The 22,467-nt window shown below is 42.6% G+C and overlaps 1 protein-coding gene across 6 annotated transcripts in view; it reads right to left on the bottom strand.

Moving 5' to 3' along the window:
• UNC5D (unc-5 netrin receptor D) overlaps positions 1 to 22,467 on the bottom strand; it is a 597,345-nt gene that overhangs the window by 92,284 nt on the left and 482,594 nt on the right. For 4 of the 6 annotated variants that reach the window (XM_079909331.1, XM_079909330.1, XM_079909328.1 and 1 more), the window contains one exon: positions 6,785 to 6,817. The exons of the other annotated variants lie outside the window; for them this stretch is intronic. In XM_079909331.1, coding sequence (XP_079765457.1) covers positions 6,785 to 6,817 — 33 coding nt within the window. The remainder of the gene's footprint in view (positions 1 to 6,784; positions 6,818 to 22,467) is intronic. 6 annotated transcript variants of the gene reach the window in all.

Genomic DNA, 22,467 nt, shown 5'->3' on the forward strand with positions numbered 1-22,467 from the left:
ATGTTGATCTGAAATTCAAATGTAACTAAGGGTTCTGTATTTTATCTGGTAAGTCTACCTTCAGACTGCAAAAAGAACTGTGTTTTTTCCCGTCAGATACGAAGACCAAGGTAAAATGAGAAATAGAGTCAAAAAGCAGGATTTGAACTCCTGTCCTTGAGAAAATGACTTCACTTTCATTTTCTATTCTGGAAATTAAAGATATAAGCTCTAACTTTGAATACACTAAGACATGGAAAGATGGGGCCTGTGAATTCACATTTTTAGTGAGTACCCTGGGTTCCTCTGATGCTGATGGACATATTGGTCCGTCACTTATTCACTGTGTCTGTGCTTAGTTCCGAAGTATTGAATGAACGAAATCCCATCACATCCAGTAAGGTCAATGATATTCTTGAAAATGGTAATAAGAAAAGGTATACACTTACAATGGAATAAAAATTAGGTAATAAAAAGATTGAACGTAGTAAGAAAATGATAAATGTTGCACATATGCATGGGTTGAATTGATTCGCAGTAGGAGTGATTCTGAAGGACAAAGCAAGTCACGCAATTTGTGGGAAGTGCTGTTTATGTAATGGAAAATAATCAGCAGGAGATGAAGAAAAATGCTGGGTAAAATAGAAAAAAAATGTGCTTTACATCATGGCTAGAAGATTAGCACTGATGCCAGTTGCCTCATGTTAGTTTAGAAGAATCTAGAAGTCTATTGAGAACTTAAAGATATTATGGTTCAAAGTCGCAGATCGTTCTATGGGTTCAAGGTACCATTCAGGTCTACACAGCCTGAAAGAGAATGGTCCAAATTACCAGTGCAGACTGTGCATCTTCTGAGGAGTTCCCTAACCCTATGAGGATCATAAAGAATGTGTATTCCCAGAACCCACATCGTTCCACTATGGATGAAAGCAGTGTACTTGGGGGAAAGACGCAGAAGGGAGCGTTAGTAAGGAGACGAGAAATACCTAATTTTCAGACGTAAGGACACGTTTGGGTCATTCTTTGATAGAAATGATTCTGGGAAGCAGCCAGGTTGGACTTTAACCTAGCACCTGGCACAGAAGAGATGATTATTAAAAACTACCTGGCACAGAATAGATGATTATTAAAAACTATCTCCTTACTTCCCCCTCTTCTCAAATCCTTTATTATCTTCTACCCTGTATTGAAGTTGTGGGGAAGAAGCCTTTCTTACTGTTTCCTTCACACGTCACCGGGCCAGGACTATTTATATAGAATAATTGTGCAATAAATATCTACTACATGAATGAGTTAAAATAAATATAAAGAAGCAAAGTCTTTATTTTCACCTTAACAATAAAAGGCTCCGCGCAGGGTTAGCAGGAAGATGTAAGACCATAATAACAAGTATGAATTGAACATCTAATACATGCTAGGCACAGTGGTAAACGCCACAAGCATAAGGGTGAACAAGATCCTATACCATCTACCAGATGGCAGGAATTATGTCTAGCAGAGAGGGAATCCAGCCTGGGATAAAGGCAATGAACATATGGTGTAGAAATAGGGAAACTGCTTGATACTGAGCCAATTACAGGAGTAACTAACTCAGACTTGGGGGCTGGGGGGAAGATGGTGAATGCTTTGCAGAAGTGAGACCCAAGCCAAAACTTGGAGGAAGGACAAATTCAACAGGTTAAGATTAGGGGGAGAGAAAGTTTTCTGGCAGAAGTAACAGAACGTATAAGGAACTTTATGCCAACATGGGCCCAGGGTATTCAGACAACTAAGAATCTTTGTTTGGCTGAAGAATACGAGAAACGGTGAGAGGGTAGGAAGGAAAATACCTAATGGTTCAGGGGCTTGAGAGAAGCTGATATGCTTAAGAAAAGCCATCTCAGACCAGATCATAAACATTAAGTACTTTGGACTTTATCTTAAAAATAATGGTCAGCTAACGAAAAGGCTTGAACACAGAGGTCATGTGACCAGAACTGATGTTTTCAAAAGATCAGATAAACTGATGTCAGCCAAGACTGGATATAGGAAGCAATGGTAGAAATCCTGGTTAGGAAGAAAGGTGGCCTGAACTTTAAAACATTTTTGTCTGGGATACCCTTTTCTTTTCACTTGGTTTTTCTCTTACTACAACTGGCTGTTACTTTTCTGTCTCCTCTGCAGTGACTTCTGACCTTCTCTACGTCTAAATGTTGATGTCCTCCAGCGCTGAGTCCTCAGATACCTTCTCTATTCACACTCATTATTCGGTGATCTCATTCAGCCTAATGGCTTTAAGTATCATCTGGACAGTGACAAGCCCCAGATTTATGTCACCAGCCAGGACTCTCCTCTGACCTCCAGACTCATATATTCAGCTGCCTGTTTAACCTCTCCATTTAGATGTTTAAGAAGTATCTCAAATCTAGCATTTATAAGACTGAACCCTTGAGTCTCCCTCCAGATGTGGTAAACCAAGTTCTCCCCAGATCGGTGATGGCAAGTCCATCCTTCTAGTTGCGTAGCCCAAATTCTGGAATCATCCCTAATGCTTTTCCTTCTCTCAAACTCTATATCCAATCCACCAGCAAATCCTTTTGACTCTGCCTTCAAAAGATATCTATCATGGATTATGGCCCGTTTCTACAATTTCCAATGCATTCTGTCTGGCCCAAGCCACAGTCATCTTGAATCTAGGTTATTATAACAGCCTGGGTATTGTAACAGCCTAGATTATTTTAATAGATTATTGTTACAATAGATCATTGTAACAGATTTCCTTGCTTCTGCTCTGGTTCCCTGTATGTTTACACTCAACACAGCAGGTAGAGTTTATCCTTGAAACTATTCACTGTGAATAAACACCCTCAATGGCGTTCCATCTCGCTCACATGAAAGGTCAAAGTCATTACAATGGCCTATGATACACGTGGCAGCTTTTCCCTGTGCCCCACTTCTTTGACCTGAGCTATTATGACTCTTCCCTTTGCCGCTCTGCTCCAGATACCTGCCCTAATTGTTCCTCGGATACAAGCTCCCGCCACACAGCCTTGGCATCCTGCTGTCCCCTTGGCCTGGAATGTTCTCCTCTCAGATATCTAGAATGTTTGTCCTTGTTTTCTTTCAGGTCTCTTCTTAAATGTGATTTTATTAGAGACCTTCTCTGAACACCTTATACAAAAAAGCAACACTCCCTCCATCCCCGCCTGAGCCCCTTATCCTGCTTTATTCCTCTTCACAACACGTCACCACCTCCACAGCACTGAGCACTCTTATTTTCTGGTTTTTTCCATCTCCCCTCACTGTAAGCTTTGTGGGAGCAGAAACTGTATCTGTCTGGCTCAAGTGTTGATTCTCCACCACCTAGAACATGTCCTAACCCATGGGAAGCACTTGATGAATAGCTGCTGAATGAAAGGAGGGATGGATGCGCAAGAGGGAAAATGGAGAAAGTCGGTGAACTTGATCTATGTAGGTGGCAGAACGGTTAGACGGTAGTGATTCATTGGATACTGAGCTGGAGAAGGGAGAGGAAAAAGACAGGGGTCTAGGAGGCTGTCCAAGTGTGGGACCCAGCTGAGTTAAAGGCATAGTATTCACTGAACTAGAGAAGATGGGAAGAGGCCTGGGTTAAAAACAGGGACAGAAAAGGACCCATTCAATTTTGAAAAAGCTGAGATTCAGGTTATTGGGAGACATTCAACTGGCGAAGTCCTGGAGGTAACTGACTCTAGAACGATTAATGGGATTCCTGTGTAGCGTGCGTTTCTACTAGTCACAAAACAGCTACGTGGAAAGGAGATGGAGAAAGAATATGTTCTGAGTTATTTTCTAGGGGGAAGCTGAAGCCTTTTCATCCCTAAGGTGCACTTACTGAAGCAGTCGCTCCTTGGGGGCTCACAGCCCCTCAGACAGCCTCATCCCCAAGCCCCCAGGAGTCTGTCTGCACATGACCATCCATCTTCCAGCCTGACTCTGGGGGTACATGTTTGCCGTTCAGAACCTACTATATTTTACTGCACTTCCTGACATTGTTACACAACATTTATTGAAAGCACATTTGCTGGTAATGAAGTTTCTATTAACTATGATTAAATCTCCGAAAACACCTGAAGATAATTTAAGACGTGCAGAAGCAGAAAATGAAACATTCGGTTTAGTACATTAGGAAACGTAATTGATTAAATTATCTCATTTACAATAAGTGCTTTCAGGAGCGATGCTGTGCACATATTTCCCCCCGTTTGTCATTAAGATTTGCCAACAGGCATCTTAAGATTTCACTTTCTTTTCACACCTCCCCGCAACTCAAAGCCGGATCCTCAGCCCGCCTCACACGGATCTGCCCGGGAGGCTCCGAGGGATGGCTTCCAACCAACCAGCCTGGCAGAGGCTCATGTGCACAGCTATATATAGGAACAGGTTGCTTCTCAATTATCTTCATAATTGACTTTGATTTTGCATCAGTGATGATTCACGGAATCTTCAGCGAAGCCCCTCTCTTTCAACGAACCACCGCAGCCCGCCTTCATATAACGCACTCCTAACCGTGCAGCCTCCAGAACCCGGAGCCGATGCCTCTGGGAGCCTTTTGCAATCACATCGATTCTGTTAAGGTTTTATTTTTAGGAAATCACAAATTAAAACAGTTTAAGCGATTCCGTGGCAGTATCCAGCAATTAGGCATGGTGTAGAGGAGCGAGAACCCCAAGCAAAACCTCATTCACGAGTCCCCGAGGGCCAGAACTAGCCACGGTGGGGCTTATGGCTGGAATGTACGCAAATTTGCACCCAAATTAGAATGGCACAGGACTCACAAACTGAGCGTGGAATTAACGTTCAAAAACACACATGCATTTCTGAGGAACTCTCCCATTGGCCGCCACATGGATACCCATAATCTTGCTTGGGCGGCACACGGGGGCCAGCGGAGGGTGAGGGCTCTGTGACCAGGAAGCCCTGGGGGACCACTTACTCCAGCAGTCCCTCTGAGGCCTTGGCCCAGACACAAGCTGAACACCCAGTGCCCCCTTTTCTCCTCCACCCTCACATGCGTGCGCACACGCACACCCCCCCATCAGGCTTCCCCACCTTCAGTCTTCCCATGAGTTCCAAATCCAGCACGCATGACTCCGGAGGGCGACTGCCTAAGTCCCAATAACGACTTTATGGGCAGCAGACAGCAGGGGAAACAAGAAGGTTTGTTTCTGTTGTTCCGTAAAGTTCTCAGGCTCCAGAGTTATGGCATCTTTCTATCTCAAGCCTGCCTGAAGCAACATCTGAAGTATGAACATCACAGCTTTACTGCATCTTTCTCTCATGTCACCTGACCCCCATCCCAAGGCACCGATTTCTGTCTATTTTCACAGGGTCTTAATTCTTTCAAAGAAGGTGGTTGATCGAAGCTGTTAACTCTCCCATGCTATTTGAATTTTAATACCCTAGGATTTAAAAGATCAAAAGCCATTCATTTCCGACCCAAATAGGAGATACTGGTCAAGAACGTCTTTCACAAGCTTTAGAAACCAAACTGGCTAGGGAGCTGTCTCTTTCTACCATTGCTAAGAGCTGCAATGCAGATGCCCTTCTATATGGACTCTGACGTCTATATGATACCGTGGTATACTTTACACATTTCTGAGAATCATTGGGGGAACATATTAAAATGTAGATTCTCAGGAGCTGCCCCTGCACTGGGTGTTCAAATTAATTTGTTCTATTCTGAGGGGGGGCATATTTAACAAGCTCCCACCATAACTCAAGATTCTGATGCATGGGGTCGCTTATCTAAGTTTCGAGAACTATTTTTTTTTTTTTTTTTTTTGCAGTACGCGGGCCTCTCACTGTTGTGGCCTCTCCCATTATGGAGCACAGGCTCCGGACGCGCAGGCTCAGCGTCCACGGCTCACGGGCCTACTCGCTCTGCAGCCTGTGGGATCTTCCCGGACCCGGGCACGAACCCGTGTCCCCTGCATCGGCAGGCGGACTCTCAACCACTGCGCCACCAGGGAAGCCCCTCGAGAACTATTTTTCTAAGAAAAATAGTTCTCAATCCAAGCTGCACATGGAAATCACCTGAGGAGCTTTTGATACTAGGGATTCCTGTGTTCTAAATCCCCTCTTCCCATTTTGATTTCACTGGGGTACAGCCTGGGAAGCGGGATTTATAAACGGCCGCCGGTGGCCCTCAGTTTCAGCCGGGGCTGAGCACCCTGGGGTTGAATGCCAAGCTGCCAATCATTCAAGCTGTGCTCCGTCCCCCAAATCTACTGGATACGTAAGATGGAGAGAATGCAAAGGCGTCTCCAGGAAGCAAGCCAGGGGACAGAGACCTCGAGCCAGCACCCACCCAGCAGGTTCAATTCCTGGCCTTTTCACTGTGGAATACTGGTTCTTCGTCTACCCAGTTGCCATGGATTTCAGGGTTCTTCTCTTAGGCACCCCCTGCCCCTTCCTAGGTGGAGAGTCTTGTAATCAGGCTATTGCCCAAGGCTGCTCTCATGAAAGCCTGTACTGACAAATAGTTATTAATTTTAATGAGATAAATCTCCTCAGAAATAAGAGTCCTAGATGACATTTGCAGGTAAATGGACTGCTCTCGGCAGGCGGAATCAAGAGGAGAGGTTTACTTTTACTCTGAAGGAGGGGAGGGGGTGTGCATATTTCTGTTCCATTTAAACCTCTGATATGTGACTCCAAACCCAATGAGAAGCCCCCCGAAAGCCCTGGATCTTTCGAAGGAACTTCAATTCTCTTTGGCTCCTAAACAAATACAACAGCAAAAATATGAGAATAAGTGATATTCACAAGAGGAAGAATAACTTACTTTGGGGTTTTATTTCATGAAGAGGTTTTTTATCTAAAAGAAAGAAAGAGAAAAAAAGAAAGTTGCATTTAATAATTTACACGGAACAGATATATTTCCTATATCCCTTCACGTCTACCTCCATAAAGGAAACATTTTCTCTCTTTCTGCAGACAATACGGGTTATGTTATTCATATTTATCCTTTTCATTCTAATTTTTAAAATTTTTCTCTTTTGCAATATTTTTCTAGGATAACTGCTTCATTCCTTCAAAAAAAAAAATCCCTCAGGCTTACTGGTTTCTTTCTCTTGCATCTGTTAGATTCTTATCGGCATGATGAGAGCAGTGAGCTTGCCGCCTGTCCGTTTTTTATATACAGCCAGAAGACTGCTCAGGTAAGGGATGCTATTTCACTATATATGATGATAGAAAAATGAACCATGAATAAATATTTAAAGGGATCCTGCATTGGTTTGCAGTTATCACGGTCTGGATAAAATGTTCCAAACTCTGCTTTTCTTCCGTTCTCGTTGGGTATAGGTGCTACGGTATTGTGAGCGTGTTGAAGGTTTATTTTGAAGAAATCACACTTTTTTGTTTCAGATCTTGATCATCTGTTAAAATGTGGATGATCTCTCTTAATGGAAAGGTGTCCTTTTTAATCATGCTATTGAGAAGGGCAGCGGTCAGATGAGATGGATACAGAGAAAAGACACTTGGTCTTTTCGAAAGCAAGTCAGACATTCTTATCCATCCTCTTCATGGCTGGCCGTTCATCCACCATCCCCTGCCATCTTTCATCACCTAATATTTTGCAATCATCTTGCAAATCACTTGGAGACGTGGTGCCTGTGGCTTGCTTTGTCTTACACCACAGTCCCTCCACTAACCTTTCCTCCTGCCCCTGGTCCCATCCCAGGCCAACACAACTCCACCACCACGCAGAAACCTGGGAAGACCAGGTCTGACACCGTGTCAAATTCCAGAGGATTTGCAGGGTGCACCATCCCTCTCATTCGCGGCTTCTTAGGGTGTAGATGGAACAGTCTGACTACAAGCACGGGGGCTGTTGCTAAGCATTCACAGACTCCCATAAGGCAGGGGACCTTGAAAAGTCACCTTGTGTAGCCTCCTTCCTTTCTTTGCCTGAAGGCGAGCCAAGCGGGGTGAGATCCTGTCATTTTGGATTATGTTTTTAACTGAAGCAAATCTCGCACAGTACACATTGGAGAACTTCATAAATATTACCTGGCTGACTGCACCGTAACCCCTCGCAGGCAGACAGACACAGCTAGGTTCCGAATCCCTCACGGAATATCTCTTAGCCTAACCCACTCCCTGCACTTAATACTGATTTTGACAGAAAACCCTTGCCGTGTGCTCCAGATACAACTCTTGTGTGTTCTACCATCTGATTTGTGATGGAAGTAGCTTATAAAAGTTGTGTGTAGATCACACTTTTGCAAAGGGGCCACCATTGTTTTTTTTACAATGAGGGGAAGTTAACAGGCAAAGGGTAATATCTGACAAATCTTTCTTTAAAAAAGAAATCCTCATAAAATAGAATAATGTGTTCAAGTTGATAGGATCATATTCAGATTCTCACAGTCAGGTTTCTTAAAACCAAAACCTTGCATTTCCCTTACTGCACAGATTCAATGCCATACTAGTTTCCTTAGAGCAGGTGGTCCCGCCCGAAGTCCAGATGCTAATGCACTGAAGAACTAGAACAAAACGACTTTGGTGGTTTTAACCCAACTTCAGTTTTTGCTTATCGTATGCTCTAAGCATTGGCATGGGCAGAGCCATGCTGGCAGGCCAAGGCTAAGACATCTGAGAGTGATGCATTGCTAGGACAACACAAAGAGACATGCAGAACATCTGTTTAGAACTCTGGCTGAGCTTAACAATATTTTCTTCCTTCTAAACCACAGGAACGAAGATTATGCCAGGTAGCAAAATGAAACTCCATTAAAAACAGGTGAGACGTATAACTACTCCTCAGAAAAACAAATCGAATATAGCCAAGATGTGAAAAAAACTGGGGTAGTAGAGTTCTACCCGGTACAGCTCTGAAAAAAAGACAGAGTGAACGGAGCTGAAAATCCCAGGGCTAAAGTCCCCAGATAGAGGGCGGGGGCCACATGGAGGCACAGAGCAGCAGAAGAGAGCATCCTCCGCTCTGACCTGATGACACCCAGCTCCGGCGTCGTCATTACTGACACGGATTAGTGCAGACTCTCAGGATCAGAAATGGATTTAAATCTTGGATCGTCTTCATCTATCTCTGTGACCTCAGTGTTCCCCACAGTAAAATGGGAATAAAAATGGCCTTGAAGCTTGGTCCCGGGGGGTTAAACATGATAACCATGAAGTCATGCAGCCTCAGGCTAGCACATGTTCAGCCATCAATACATAGCAGCTGATGAATAAAAACTTGAACATGTTATGAATATGATCATCATACTTGTTCAGAGGACAACAGTGACTCACGTGCTACTGCGTGGAGACAAGGCACAGCTCCAAATCGGAAACTCTAGTGAATTTCAGGGGTCCTTGAACGAGAGTTAAGAAACATGTGCCTAATCCTGTCCTCTGCTTGCTGACACCAAGGGCAAGTCGAAACTTCCCTTTCCTGCCATGTAAAGAAGACCCCTGTGCTACCCTGCTTTCACTCCTATAAATCTTTAGAATAACTACCAAAGACGTTCCACAGAAATCCACCTGAAATGAATTCTGAAAGCAGAGTCAAAATTATTCAAAGGGCCGCTCCTCTACCATCGCGTGTGTTATGCTGAGATCCAGCACGTGTGTTAGCCTGCATCGTCTCACGGAAAAGGCTGGAAGTCTCTGGTGCCCAAGAGATTTAGTCCCCTGGCATCGGCATCAACATTGGGTTCTGCTGTATTTTCTGAAAAGCAGTATCTTGTCAGCAAGCTGCTCTCAGAGACCATTTTTCCCAGCTTGAAATGTCTGATTAGAGATTGTTCTACCGTGAGCTCAAGAGAGGGCTACCACCAACCTCGCTATGTTTTGCAAGAATGGCCCACCCACAGTTCACGTTCTTTTATTCTGTTTGCATAATCATTTTCTCACAAGGCTCAGGGCCATGCAGTCACTGGCCTTGGTCAACCAAATCCTCTCTGTTTTACTTTTACCTCTCTCCAAGGCCATGTTCAAATGGCCCCTTAGTAAATTAATTCATTAGGGCCATGGTTCTTCACATGGGCTGCATATTCAAATGACCTGGGGAGCTTTTTTTTTTAAAAAAAATACCCATGCTTAGGCCCCTCTCCAAGAACTCCTAATAGGGGTTTGTGTTTTTGTGATTACTGAGGGCACCGCCACTTCCTGGCAACAAATCTGGGGTTCTGTGTACTCAAGTCCAGTTCCTCTCTGCCTCCCAAGAGGCTTCGGGGTAGCTGGAGTGTACAGAAGGGCCCATTTTCTCTTGCAGGAAGAGAAATGTAATTCTGAGCCAGTGGCGGCTGAGCTGTAGTTTGGGAAAATCACAAGTTTTCCCAGGGTCTAACTTATACACCAAGAGGTACCTTCTGGGTAAATAGAAATTGATGGTAATTATAACTCAGTCCTATAGTGATTTTGTGTATTTACAGGCTAAAGATGTGCAAGTGTTTTTTAAATTTTATTTTTAATAGTGTTTTAAATTGTTTTCTTTAAAAAATCAGTTTTATTATTTACACTTACCATATCAAAAAAATACAGATAAGTGCAAACCACCCCCCATAATTCCACCACCAAGAGATAACCACTATTATGTTGTTATATATACAAGTCTAGGCTTTTTTCCTCTGTGATTTTATATACATATAAGGTTACGTGCACACATATATGCTTACACACATATTAGCAGGAAACTACATGAAATTGACAGTAATTGATCATTTTTACCTACAAAAACATGGAATTGTCTTTTATATACTGTTCGGCAATCTGCTTTTGTCTCAGTGCTGTATTGCAAATATTGCTTTGTGTCTGCCGTGCGTGTGGTGAGTGTGTGCATAGAGGTATATATGCTTATATATGAGGCAAGGGAAGAGAAGGGGGGGAGAGAGAGAGAGACAGGCAGAGGGAGAGAGAGAGGGAGAGAGAGAGAGAGAGAGAGAGAGAGAGAGGGAGGGAGGGAGAGGGAGAGAGAGGACAATCTACCCTTTTTTTTTTTTGTGGTACGTGGGCCTCTCACTGTTGTGGCCTCTCCCGTTGCGGAGCACAGGCTCCGGACGCGCAGGCTCAGTGGCCATGGCTCACGGGCCCAGCCGCTCCGCAGCATGTGGGATCCTCCCGGACTGGGGCACGAACCCGTGTCCCCTGCATCGGCAGGTGGACTCTCAACCACTGCGCCACCAGGGAAGCCCACAATCTCCGTTTTTATTTTTGGTGGTGATTCATTTCTTTTCCACCTCTCTTTAAATTTCGGCTTCCTTTTTACATGGCATGCTCCCAAAGCATTTCCATTGTTCTTAGAAGCTATTTATAGCTGCATTCCTACCTTCCCACCCACCCTCATCCAGCCTTATCCTTTCTCTGCCAGGGAAAAACTGTGGCCAGCTGCATGCAGCCCACATCCCACGGATCTGAGTGAGCCAGAATAAGGAGAGATGACACATGTGTAAGGCGAACGTGCTGACAACTACAGTACAGAAACGCTGCAAGATGACACATGTGGATGGATGGATTCAATCTCCAACCCACAGACTGGGCAAGGGGCTGCCCTCAAAACCCGTGCCTTGCGATTATTTGAAACCGGCTTCTATGGGTTTTGGATACCACACATATATGTCTCCTGAGACCCAGGCATCAAGCCACTCCGTGTGGACTAAATGCCCACCAGGACAGTAGCCGGAACAGCTCTCTCCTGCCGGGCAGCAGTTGACACATGTCATTAGAGTTCACGATCACCTTTCTTTTCACTAAACCAGACACGTCCCATGTTTTCATCTCCAAAGACCATTTTCATTATTTCCTTCTTCATAGATCATATGCTTTGGAACCTTTTTCACCTCCCCCCAAAATATATGTCTTGAATTCAGTTTTATTTTAATTTACCCTCCACAGTCTTTGTAATCACAAATTATTTAGGAGCTGATTCTGAACTGTGTGGCAGATTCAGTCTTCTCTGCCCATTCTCTCTGGCTAGTTCCTTGTTTGCTGGAAGAATTCTCTAGCATCATTACGTAGGAATCTACCATGATTCCACAGCCTCCATGTCATGGCCAATTTCTCTGTCTACCTTTATGGTCTTCTATTAACTGGTCCCACCACATCAAATGTGACTCAGTTTCCGCTGCACCTCAGCAAAAATCCGTATTCTAGTCTGATCAATCCGTGAACTCTCAGTGCTTTTGCCCAAGCTGTTTCCTCTCCAAGGACACCCTCCTCCCTCCAAGCCTCCGATATAAAAATGTCCTCTCTCCAATGCCTAGATCAATTTCTGATTCCCTCATGAAATCTTTGGTGATTACTACTCTGTTGGAAGAAATCTCCCCCTTCTCTAGACAGTTTATCTTACTTATACTCGCTAAAATACTATGCAATTTCTTTCAAAATATATTACTTTGTAAGTGTTCATCTGACTGATTTTATACTTTTGTCATCACCACTAGTTATGGGCTCCTAACATGAAGATCATATTTAAATGATGAGCTCACAAATAACTGGCACTGCAACAGAGGATCATGGCAAGAAAAAAAGTAGCAGGAGAAGTGAAATTAAAAGCTATTTGCTTGATTATTTACTGATTGGGAGAAAAAAAGTTGAAGTTATTGATTATCAGTGTGTTTCATTTACTCATGCTTTCCCTCTTCTCCCATAACCAGAAATAATTAAGAAGCCCTCTGAACGCTCTCCAAAGCTGCAGGAAATCCCAGGATCTGGTGGACCTGCTCTGTATTAGCACTAGCAGATAATTAGATAAACACGAGGTCTGCTTTCACTGGCAACACCACCGTGATTGAACGTGTCAGGCAGACACTGAAGATGACAAGCAGGGATTCTATTCTGTTCTCCTGTGGTTGGTGAGAGCTCACTACGGCTGTAGGACATGCAGGAACACAACCACCAGCTCTTGTAAAAACCATGAAATTCTTCCGGCGATGGAAAACACAGCGCATCTCTCGTTTTTTCACTCTTTTCAGTTGTTAATTTCTGCATTGCGGTTTTCTTTCGGGTTTTTTTTTTTTTTTTAAATTTAAAGATCCTGCTCAGAAATGACTCTTCAGAGACCGTATTTACCCCAAGTTACTGAGTTAATTCAATTCTTGCTTCCTCTCCCCACTTCCCAGCCTGTATAGACCATCGTAAGATCTACTGCCCCTTTTAAAATGCACTGAGCAGAGTTTCCTGTGCTCTACAGTAGGTTCTCCTTGGCTACCCATTTTAAATATGGTGGTGTGTATATGTCAATCCCACACTCCCAATTTACCCCTCCCCATGGGAGAAGAATTTGAAAAAGAATAGATACGTGTATAACTGAATCACTTTGCTGTACACCTGAAACTAACACAACACTGTTAATCAACTATGCTCCAACATAAAATAAAAATTTAAAAAATGCACTCTGAGCACATCCATCCATGCAGGACAAGTACAGAGAACAGGAGGTTTTGAGAGATTCCTCCCAGGGTTTTCCAGTTGGTTACGTCTGTTAGAGGAATCACTGGTTTCCTCAGAGATATCTGGGTAATTAGAGAAATTCCAGGACTGAATGGCAAAACCCTCCACCTGAATAAAACCCCGTAAGATCTGAGATATACATCAGTAAATGAAGATCAGCTGTATTAATATGTTCTACCAAAGAACTGTTCAAGATCCCATCGTATTAATTAGGGGAAATCAGATGAGTACTACAAGAGACAGCTCATGGATATGACTTATGATGACAAAGACCTTCCACAATGGCCCCTCAGTCAAATCACACAATTTGTGTGCATGAGATGATGTCGTCTTCCCTCTTCCTTCTTTCAAATTTGACGTCTCTTATAGGAATGTCTTTTGTATTTCCTAAACTCAGATGAATGAGTATCCACAATGACCATACTCCCAAGGGGCATTTGCATATTTCATTTTTGAACTCAATCACTTCAATGTCTAGATTTCTTACCACCTTTGTCCATTCCCACCGATTCACTGTGGGTTAGTTTGTTTTTATGATGGATATACAGGGTACAGTATGCTTTGGGGTTACAGCAAAGATGTTTAAGCATCTGTCTGCAAAGACTTTCTTATCGGCAATTGGCCTCAAAGTGATAAAATGCGCTGTTTCCAATTCTGCTCCGAGGGAAGATGCATATTAAGATTCTTCTATGCTGTAAATTGTTTTGCTTGGATTCCCTCCCTTCTATCCACAACAGGAAAATATATGTATGTGTATACAGACATACACACTCACTCAAAACTAACCATAAATGTTCAGGGTCTATAATTCAAGCTTAAGGGAATAATCTGTTGATAAACGTCATCACGATCACTTGCCTTACCTTAAGGGAGGAGTGATATTCAAATTATTTAAAAATAGTTTAGAAGCATCCTGTCAGTGTGAGCACCAGCCCTGACATAGGGTCATGGTGACTTTCTGCTGTGTCCAGGGCGGTCCCTTTAGTTGTTGGGTCACAGGGAGGTGTGGGTAGGGAATGGATTGGGGGTGGGGGGTGGTGAGACTGGGGAGGGTGTTACGATGACTATTCACTGACTGCTAAAGAAATACTTAGCAACTGATATACACAGGCCATCAGTCCTGTCTTATCAAAAAAAAAAAAATGCTGAAAAAGAAATTGAATTGTGAATCTTTGACTTGTAGATTTATTCTAAGCTTCCTCAGGCCTCAGGCATGTAGAGTCTATATCTGTGTTTTTCATCTATTCTCAGTGCCTGGAACAGTAAGTGGAATATGGTAGGTACTCAATAAATATTTGTTGAACAGATGAGTGCTACTCAGCCTTGTATGTACTTTCAATCACGATCATTACAAAGTCAGGGTCCCTAAATTTCCTAATTTCTGTATGAATTCCTAGGACATTGTAGCTTCTCAATGAAGGGAATGGAGCAGATGCTAGAGGCCTGCTTTGATGACTCAGTTCTTAGGGGTGGCTGGCAACCGGCTTTGCTGGGTAGGGGAGGGGGTTACCTTTGTTTCAGATCTAAAAGATGTCCCCCTATCACCCTGCATATTCATCATCCAAACGGTGAATTTTAGGTGTGACTGAACTAGAATATCTCCTCAAAGCTGGCTAAAAGACAAGTATCTGTAAAATCATGATGACTTCAAGTTTTTATACTGAGATGAAGCTTAGAGATCCCCAGCACCCCGTATCCCGCCCCCATTTGATAGTTATGGACAGAAGGCAAGGGATGGTGAGAGATCTGTCAAGGTCACATGCTAGTAACAAAACAACTGAACTAAGCCCTAGGACTCCTTACTCCCGGTGCAGAACCCTTTTCCCTACCCCATGATCTCTTTCTAAATGATCACGGCAATTTTCTATTCCACTGCACACTAATGTCGTCCTCTCCCAAACACAGGTATGCAAGGCCGGGGCTTTTAGGAGGATGCTGACACTTCTCTGGAAAAAGGACAAGGCCAGGGCTAAGGATAATGTATGCTGGTGATGTTCATATCATCTTCGCTTTCTGGATCACATGTCTCAATGCTCTTGAAGACACACACGTATTTGATTTGTAACGTAAGGAGAAAATATAGAATCAAAACAAAGACGTTTCCTCCGCCTCTATTAATTCACTTTGTTCAGCGCACCCCAGAGAGCACTGAATCCTTTACAGGAGTAGATTACTCTGTTTTAAATCACTTCCCTGGTTGGGTTCTTGCCGTTTCTTTTATGGCTGGTCCACTCTATGATCTCAGACATTAAATCTTTCTCTAATCCAGACTCATATTTCTTACCCAGGGTTTTGTGGAGTCCTGATTAAATAGACTGCAGAGGTAGGATCTGGAATACACAGAACTGCTGAAATGGGGAGAGTCTGTTTTATAGGACAGAAAGCCTAAATTTTGGAAACTTCCTGACTCCGGATATCATTAGTTACTGACCAAATCTATTAGATAGCTTTTAAAAATACAAAAAATAATGCCCAAATCGCTAATTTGGGGATGTGGGAATGTCGAATGATGGAAGTGTTGACATGTAACAGATACCATTGATCCAGAAGAGCCGGCACCAGGACGATAATCCTGGGATGTGGAGATTGTGTTATGGTCTAGTAGTGCGTGTGGGGGATTTTCCCCCCACCAGTGACAAAGGATCATTAAATGTGTGTTGACAAATTAGAATTTGCTTTATGAAAATTTATTTTCTAACACAATTGTTAGAACATGCGTATTTCATAACACGAGGGAAGCTCTCAGTATAATGAAGAATGATTTTCTCACTTGGGGACCATCCAGGCTTCTCTCCTGGGCCTTCCCCTTGAGTTATTTTTAATTAGTTGTTACAATCATAGAATTTTAGGACTTGTTGGGACCTCAGAGATCACCTGGTCTGTCTCCTCCTCATAACTAAATCCCCCCTGCAAAGGAAGACTGGAAAATCAAGAGCTGTTCTCTCAGCTACTTCTCAGACGTTTCTGGGAAAGGATATTGACACTTTGGTCTGACACCAAGTTGAAGAATCCTCATGAGTTGTTAGGGTCCTTGTAAACCGTGTTCCTCCAACCAACGGTATGTCTCAAATTACCCCTCAGAACTGGTTCATACAAAGAACACAATCTGTGTCCCATAGATTTTAATGTGAAGCACATTTTATTTCATTAGACACTGTATTAGTCAGATATATTAGGAAATGTTTCAACAAAATATCTAAAGTGTCACTTGTCAACTCTTCCACAGAACATGGAAAACACACTTTTTCTGCCACAGGAATCCCTTTACTAGAAGACACACACATTATTATTATTATTTACACAAATGGAGTGCTCACTACAGATGTCAAATGCTTTGCATGGTTTAGGTCATTTCCTCCTCAAAACGAACCCTTTGTAATAGACACTATTATAACTTTTCTTTTATAGAGGAATAAATTTAGGCGTAGAGAAATGAAGAAATTTGCTCATAGCATTGCAACCGAAATTCAAACTCAAGCAATCTGACGCCAGAGCCCGGATTCTTCAACCTGTTACCTATAGGATAAATGTTCAAATCCTATAGGCTCAGCTCATTCATTTCTCTCAATTCTAGGTTCATGTCCATTTCTAATTTTTCAGAAAGAGAATAACATCTCAACTCAGAATCACAGAGGACGCTGGAAGGCCATTCAGCCTTTGCTCTCAATGCCAGCTCAACCCAGGCCCATCCTGGGCCAGCTCTCATGGAAACTCAACCTCTGTACCCTCTCGCAATCCCCAATTAGGAGCCAGTGCCTTCCCTGTGCTTCTTGGGGATGCCATCTACAAAATATTTCTCTTTTCTTTGTAATGAATTTGTATTCCCATCAACCATCTGGCCCTGTGGCTAAAATTTCCCGTCCTTAAGAAATGTTTTTAAGCTTTCTACTGGGTTTTCTGTCTCCAGTGTACACTGTCACGGGGATCTGTTCTTATTTGTCTATCTGGTTTTCTTGGGGTTGTTCTGTTTTGTTTGGTTTTGTTTTAGTCTTCTTCCTCTCTCTCTAATGTGACGTGTGTACCGTGTGTACCCTCTCTAAGTAATGTGATATGGAGTTATGTATCCTGTTCTCCAGCTGCCCAAATTTAATGTTAGAGTCTTTCCTATTTACAGGAGAGATGTTTTATTTCAATTCCTCTCATAAAATGAACAAAGTTAACAAGATGCCTCAGAGATAAACAATCTTCCAGACATGTTTCTGGAGTATGACAGTACTTCCTGTCCAATTCCACCAGAAGAATGTAAGTCCAGTGTAAACGTTCATATGGAAATATGGTGGTGGTGGGTCAGGGGGAGTTGACAGGAATAGGAAAAAGAAGAAGAAAGAAACAGAATAATTGCATTGGTTTCTATTAGCTGAGAAGGAAATTTTTATGTAGGTTACTCTGTCATGACTACGTACATGTGGCACACGTCTGGGAAGAAATAAAGAGATGATGATGACAAAGGGAAAATTTCCTGCATCACAAAAGGCATCTTAGGGCTTCCCTGGTGGCGCAGTGGTTGAGAGTCCGCCTGCTGATGGAGGGGACGCGGAGTCGTGCCCCGGTCTGGGAGGATCCCACATGCCGCGGAGCGGCTCGGCCCATGGGCCATGGCCGCTGGGCCTGCGCGTCCGGAGCCTGTGCTCCGCAACGGGAGAGGCCACAACAGTGAGAGGCCCGCGTACCGCAAAAGAATAAAAAGGCATCTTAAGTCCTTGTTTCAGAGCTGGTTGAAAAGAAAGGCCACAGATTTTTTTTTAATTGAAGTATAGTTGGTTTACAATGTTGTGTTAGTTTCAGGTGTACAGCAAACTGATTCAGTTATATATATTCTTTTTCAGATTCTTTTCCCTTTTAGGTTATTACAGAATATTGAGTATAGTTCTCTGTGCTATTCAGTAAGTCCTTGTTATTTACTTATTTTATATACAGTAGTGTGTGTATGTGAATCCCAAACTCCTCACTTATCCCCCACCCCACTTTCCTCTTTGGTAACCATAAATTTATTTTCTATGCCTGAGGCCATAGATTTTCAGTGGTTTACTAAATACATATCAATCGTCAATGGGCCAATGGATGAAGGTCAGTCCTTACTTGGAAGGGGGATGATGCTCAAAAAGACAATCAGCTGTCTTTATCTTCTTGTTAACAAGGCATAAATGCAGAAAAGTCCACAGAGGGTGGATAACAAAGCGGAGACATTTTATGGTAATTTGCCGTATGTGGCTCATTCTTTTTCCTTTTTATGCTCAATTCCACACAGGATGTGGCACTAGAGTTCAAATCCTCTTACCACAAGGCACAAAAGTAAAAGTTTTCGCCTTGTAGAATTTAAAAAAAACGCTTTCACTAAGACATATGAGTATTGAGCTATCTCTATTTTCTTTTTTAATTAAGCACAACGGAAACTTCTGTTATGAGCCACTTCACTCTGTCTCGTTAAAGCGTGTTATTCACTGGTCTTCTTATTGGGTCTCATAACGGGAAAGTATTATTGGGGCATGGGAGAGAGATTGTGGCTAAGTTGCTAATGACACCACATATGTCCAAATCTACATTCTTATCACTCCTGTGGGTCTGCAATATTATATCCACATTTTCTATGCTGTCTACATAAAGGCAACTCTGAATTAATCAATTGTTTGTTATGCAGAAAGGCAGCTATTGGGTATTTCTAGGGAAAATCTTCATGGAAAAAGGAATACCTACTATGTACTACAAATGGAATGGAAATGGGTTTTTAACATTAAAACTACTTGGGAGAATTAACAAGCAGTAGGAAACTTCATGACAACTTAATGCATTGTGCTAGCATGTTATCTTGCTGATGCCATTTTTATTTCTTTGCTATATAGAATTTCACTGTGCTATAATTAACCAATTATGTAGTGCGGCAGGTCCTGAAATATGACCTTATCCAACAAAAAGTTTTCAGAAGAGTCCAATATGATTCCTGACTCTCTGCCCAAAGAAAGGACATGACGGTTTTCGTTTTGGTAAAGGGACATCCATCTGTTATAATCTTATATATGAAACGGATATTCTGTAAACCACTAGCAAAAAGTAAGAGTTGTTTCGGATGCACTTAGCTAACTCTGGAGTGAATATTCTCTTATTCAGTGCCCTAAAGAAATACAGGGAAGGGACCCAGGTAATTACTGTAATGGATAACAATGAGAAAATGCTTCCAAGGCAACCTGTACTCTGATGTGATTACAGGCTCATCTTTTCAGGTGCTTCCTTTAGGTCACTTAAGTAGATAGTTCAACAATGTGGTTAGATTATGAGATGTAGCTTGGGGATGTTTATTTGAACCTGCTATTGTATAGACATCTTTATCCTTGATGGGGTTTCCAAACTGTCACCTCCAACTTTTCTTATCAGTGTAACGCAGGAGAAATGAAAACAAAGCACGATGTAACTGATCTTTCCATTTCTGAACTGTCAATGTTGAAATGACCTAGCTCACATCCTGACAAGAAGGACTGATTAGCTATCAGGTAGCTCAGCCTTGAAGATTTCCTCTCTCTTTTGGGTCCCTGTGACATTTCTCTGGCTTCGTTCTCACTGCACATCTGGGCCCTAATCCCCTCTGAAGCAGATTCACTCAATCCTCTGAAGCCAAAGCCCTTAGTTTTTCATCTGCTGGAATAAAAAGGAGAGGGAGCAGGCTCCCCTTACTTCTCAGACTCAAACTAAACACCCCACTATTTTCACCCTTCTGTTCCTGCCAATGAGGAACGTACATGTCATTTATACGGACATTTCTGTGATCCTCCGGCACAGAAGCAGCTAAGTTCAGCAAGTAGGAAGGACAGCGGTCAGAAAACTACCTGATTTTGACGTTAATGCTTAAAAAACATGGATCCACGAGTTCTTGTCTCTCGACGGTCATCCCATGTAATTATCTTCCTCGAAAAGAACTGTTCTAGCGTAAAGGCCCTGGATGTTTAGTTTATGCTTGTCATTTGGAACCTCGGACTCACTGCTATTGGTACCAACTGCTTAATCCTACACTCCCCGGTCTTGGGGCATCTCTTTCCTTGTTGAGGGCATTTAGGTGTGGCCATCTGGGACAGCGTAACACTAAGGTCCTGTGCTAGTCACAACCGACCTAGCAACAACCATACCCCAATATTAAAGTGATCACTCAGAGCTGGCAGCTCCATCTCTAGGAGGAATGCAGCCCTCAGGGACAACAAAAGGAATCCAGATGCTTTGTTGAGAGCTAAATAAAAGCAAAGAACTGTAGGTCATCCAACAGCCGAGCAATGTCATTGTGTAACTGCCAAGAGAAGTTGGGAATTGAGGACTTGCTTTAGGGTCGTATCTGGCATAAAGGGAAGAAAATTTAAAAGAAGGAAATCCCCAAATTGGAACATGACCTAGATCTTTCAGGAAGCGACTGCTCCATAGAGCTGTTGCCAAATGCTATTTTAATCAAACCAAACCTTCACTGGATCTCTATCCTGAGAGCACAGCTAGTTTCACCAAGAGCACCCTGGCGAAGTACCAGCTAGAAGCATAGAGTGATGTTGGCATCATCTAACTAGACTGCTGTTCATTGATTCCCGCAGAGATAGTAAAATGCTATTCATTTTTGTTGACATGACTAGCCACTCTCTGTCTAAAAGGGCAGAATACGTCCCAGTGTTGGGCTCTTAGAAACATACCCCTTTCCCACTGATGTATAAATACATCTCATTCACCTCTATGATTTCACAGGCTTCACTCTTTTTCCATCACGAAGCTTAGTCATTGTAGCCATCAAGAGTCTCTGATCATGTCTGACAGACATCTTAATATGCATATTACAGAGGCAAAGAATGCTAGAAAAACTCATGCTTAAGTAGGAAAGGGAATAGGGGAACGAATAGATTGAACAGAAAGGAAAGGCTTACACAGCATTTTAAACTCAGGAGGGGATTTAACAGAGCTCTCAACCTTCAGTGCTGAACATATTCTAAACCTCACTGTTTCCCTACCCGTTTGATTTCCACTGTTGGAAAATGTAAACAGCATATCCACTAAACTGCACATGTGAGACTAAAACCACACATGGCAATGTCCAAAGAAGGGTTTCATTCAGTAATTAAAGCAATTTCCTGAACCTCGGCTTGACTGGCTCCAAGGAAAGAACTATGCTTTGGGACTTCCCAAGTACATATGCGTTTATGATGGTGAATTTTATGTGCCAACACAACTGGGCCATGAGGTGCCCAAATATTTGGTCAGACATTAGTCTGTGAGGGTGTTTTCAGATGAGACCAACACTGAAATGGACAGGCTGAGAAAAGCAGATTGCCCTCCGTAATGTGGGTGGGTCACATCTAATCAGCTGAAGTCCTGATCCTTCCCAAGTACGAGAGACTTCTGCCTGAAAGCCTCTGAACTGGGCCATTGGCTCTTCCTGGCTCTATAGCAGCCTGCCAGCCTTTGGACTTGAACTGGGACATTGGTTCTGCAGATTCTGGACTTGCCAGCCTCTATAATAACATGAACCAATTTCTCATAATAAATCTCTTTACATATGTATGTATGTGCATATGTTTATAGCCTGTATCTTACATACGTATCCTATTGGTTCTGTTTCTCTGGAGAACCCTGATGAATACAATATCTCAGATTTTAAAATTGGGATCTAGACTGGTCACTATCCTCTTAGTGCTGGTAATTCCTTTTAGCCCTAAACATAACTCTTACTCAACTAAAAAATAACTATATATTACAAGTGCAAATGAATAATATTTACATATTTGATAACAATTCTTTCTCACATTAGGAGCTAACCATTGTCTGTCTTCAATCAGTAACTCTAAGTGTCAGTCAACCAAGGTTGAAGCTTGACATTCATAGAATTTTCCCCAAGCTCAAGCTCAGTTGCTGGTTGTTAGGAAAGGTTATTATATGGTCATCTAAAATTCAACCAGTACTTTCTTATTTCTAATATTTCAAAAGTGTCTAATGATCATCTAAACTATAATCAGTAGCCACATAGTTATACTGTCAACAGCTTTTTAGAAGATATATGAGATTAGAGTCCTAACTACAGTCCTAATCAATGGAAGAATATGTTTACAAACA

This window comes from Stenella coeruleoalba (genome assembly GCF_951394435.1).
Source record: "Stenella coeruleoalba genome assembly, chromosome: 21".
Lineage (NCBI taxonomy): Eukaryota > Metazoa > Chordata > Mammalia > Artiodactyla > Delphinidae > Stenella > Stenella coeruleoalba.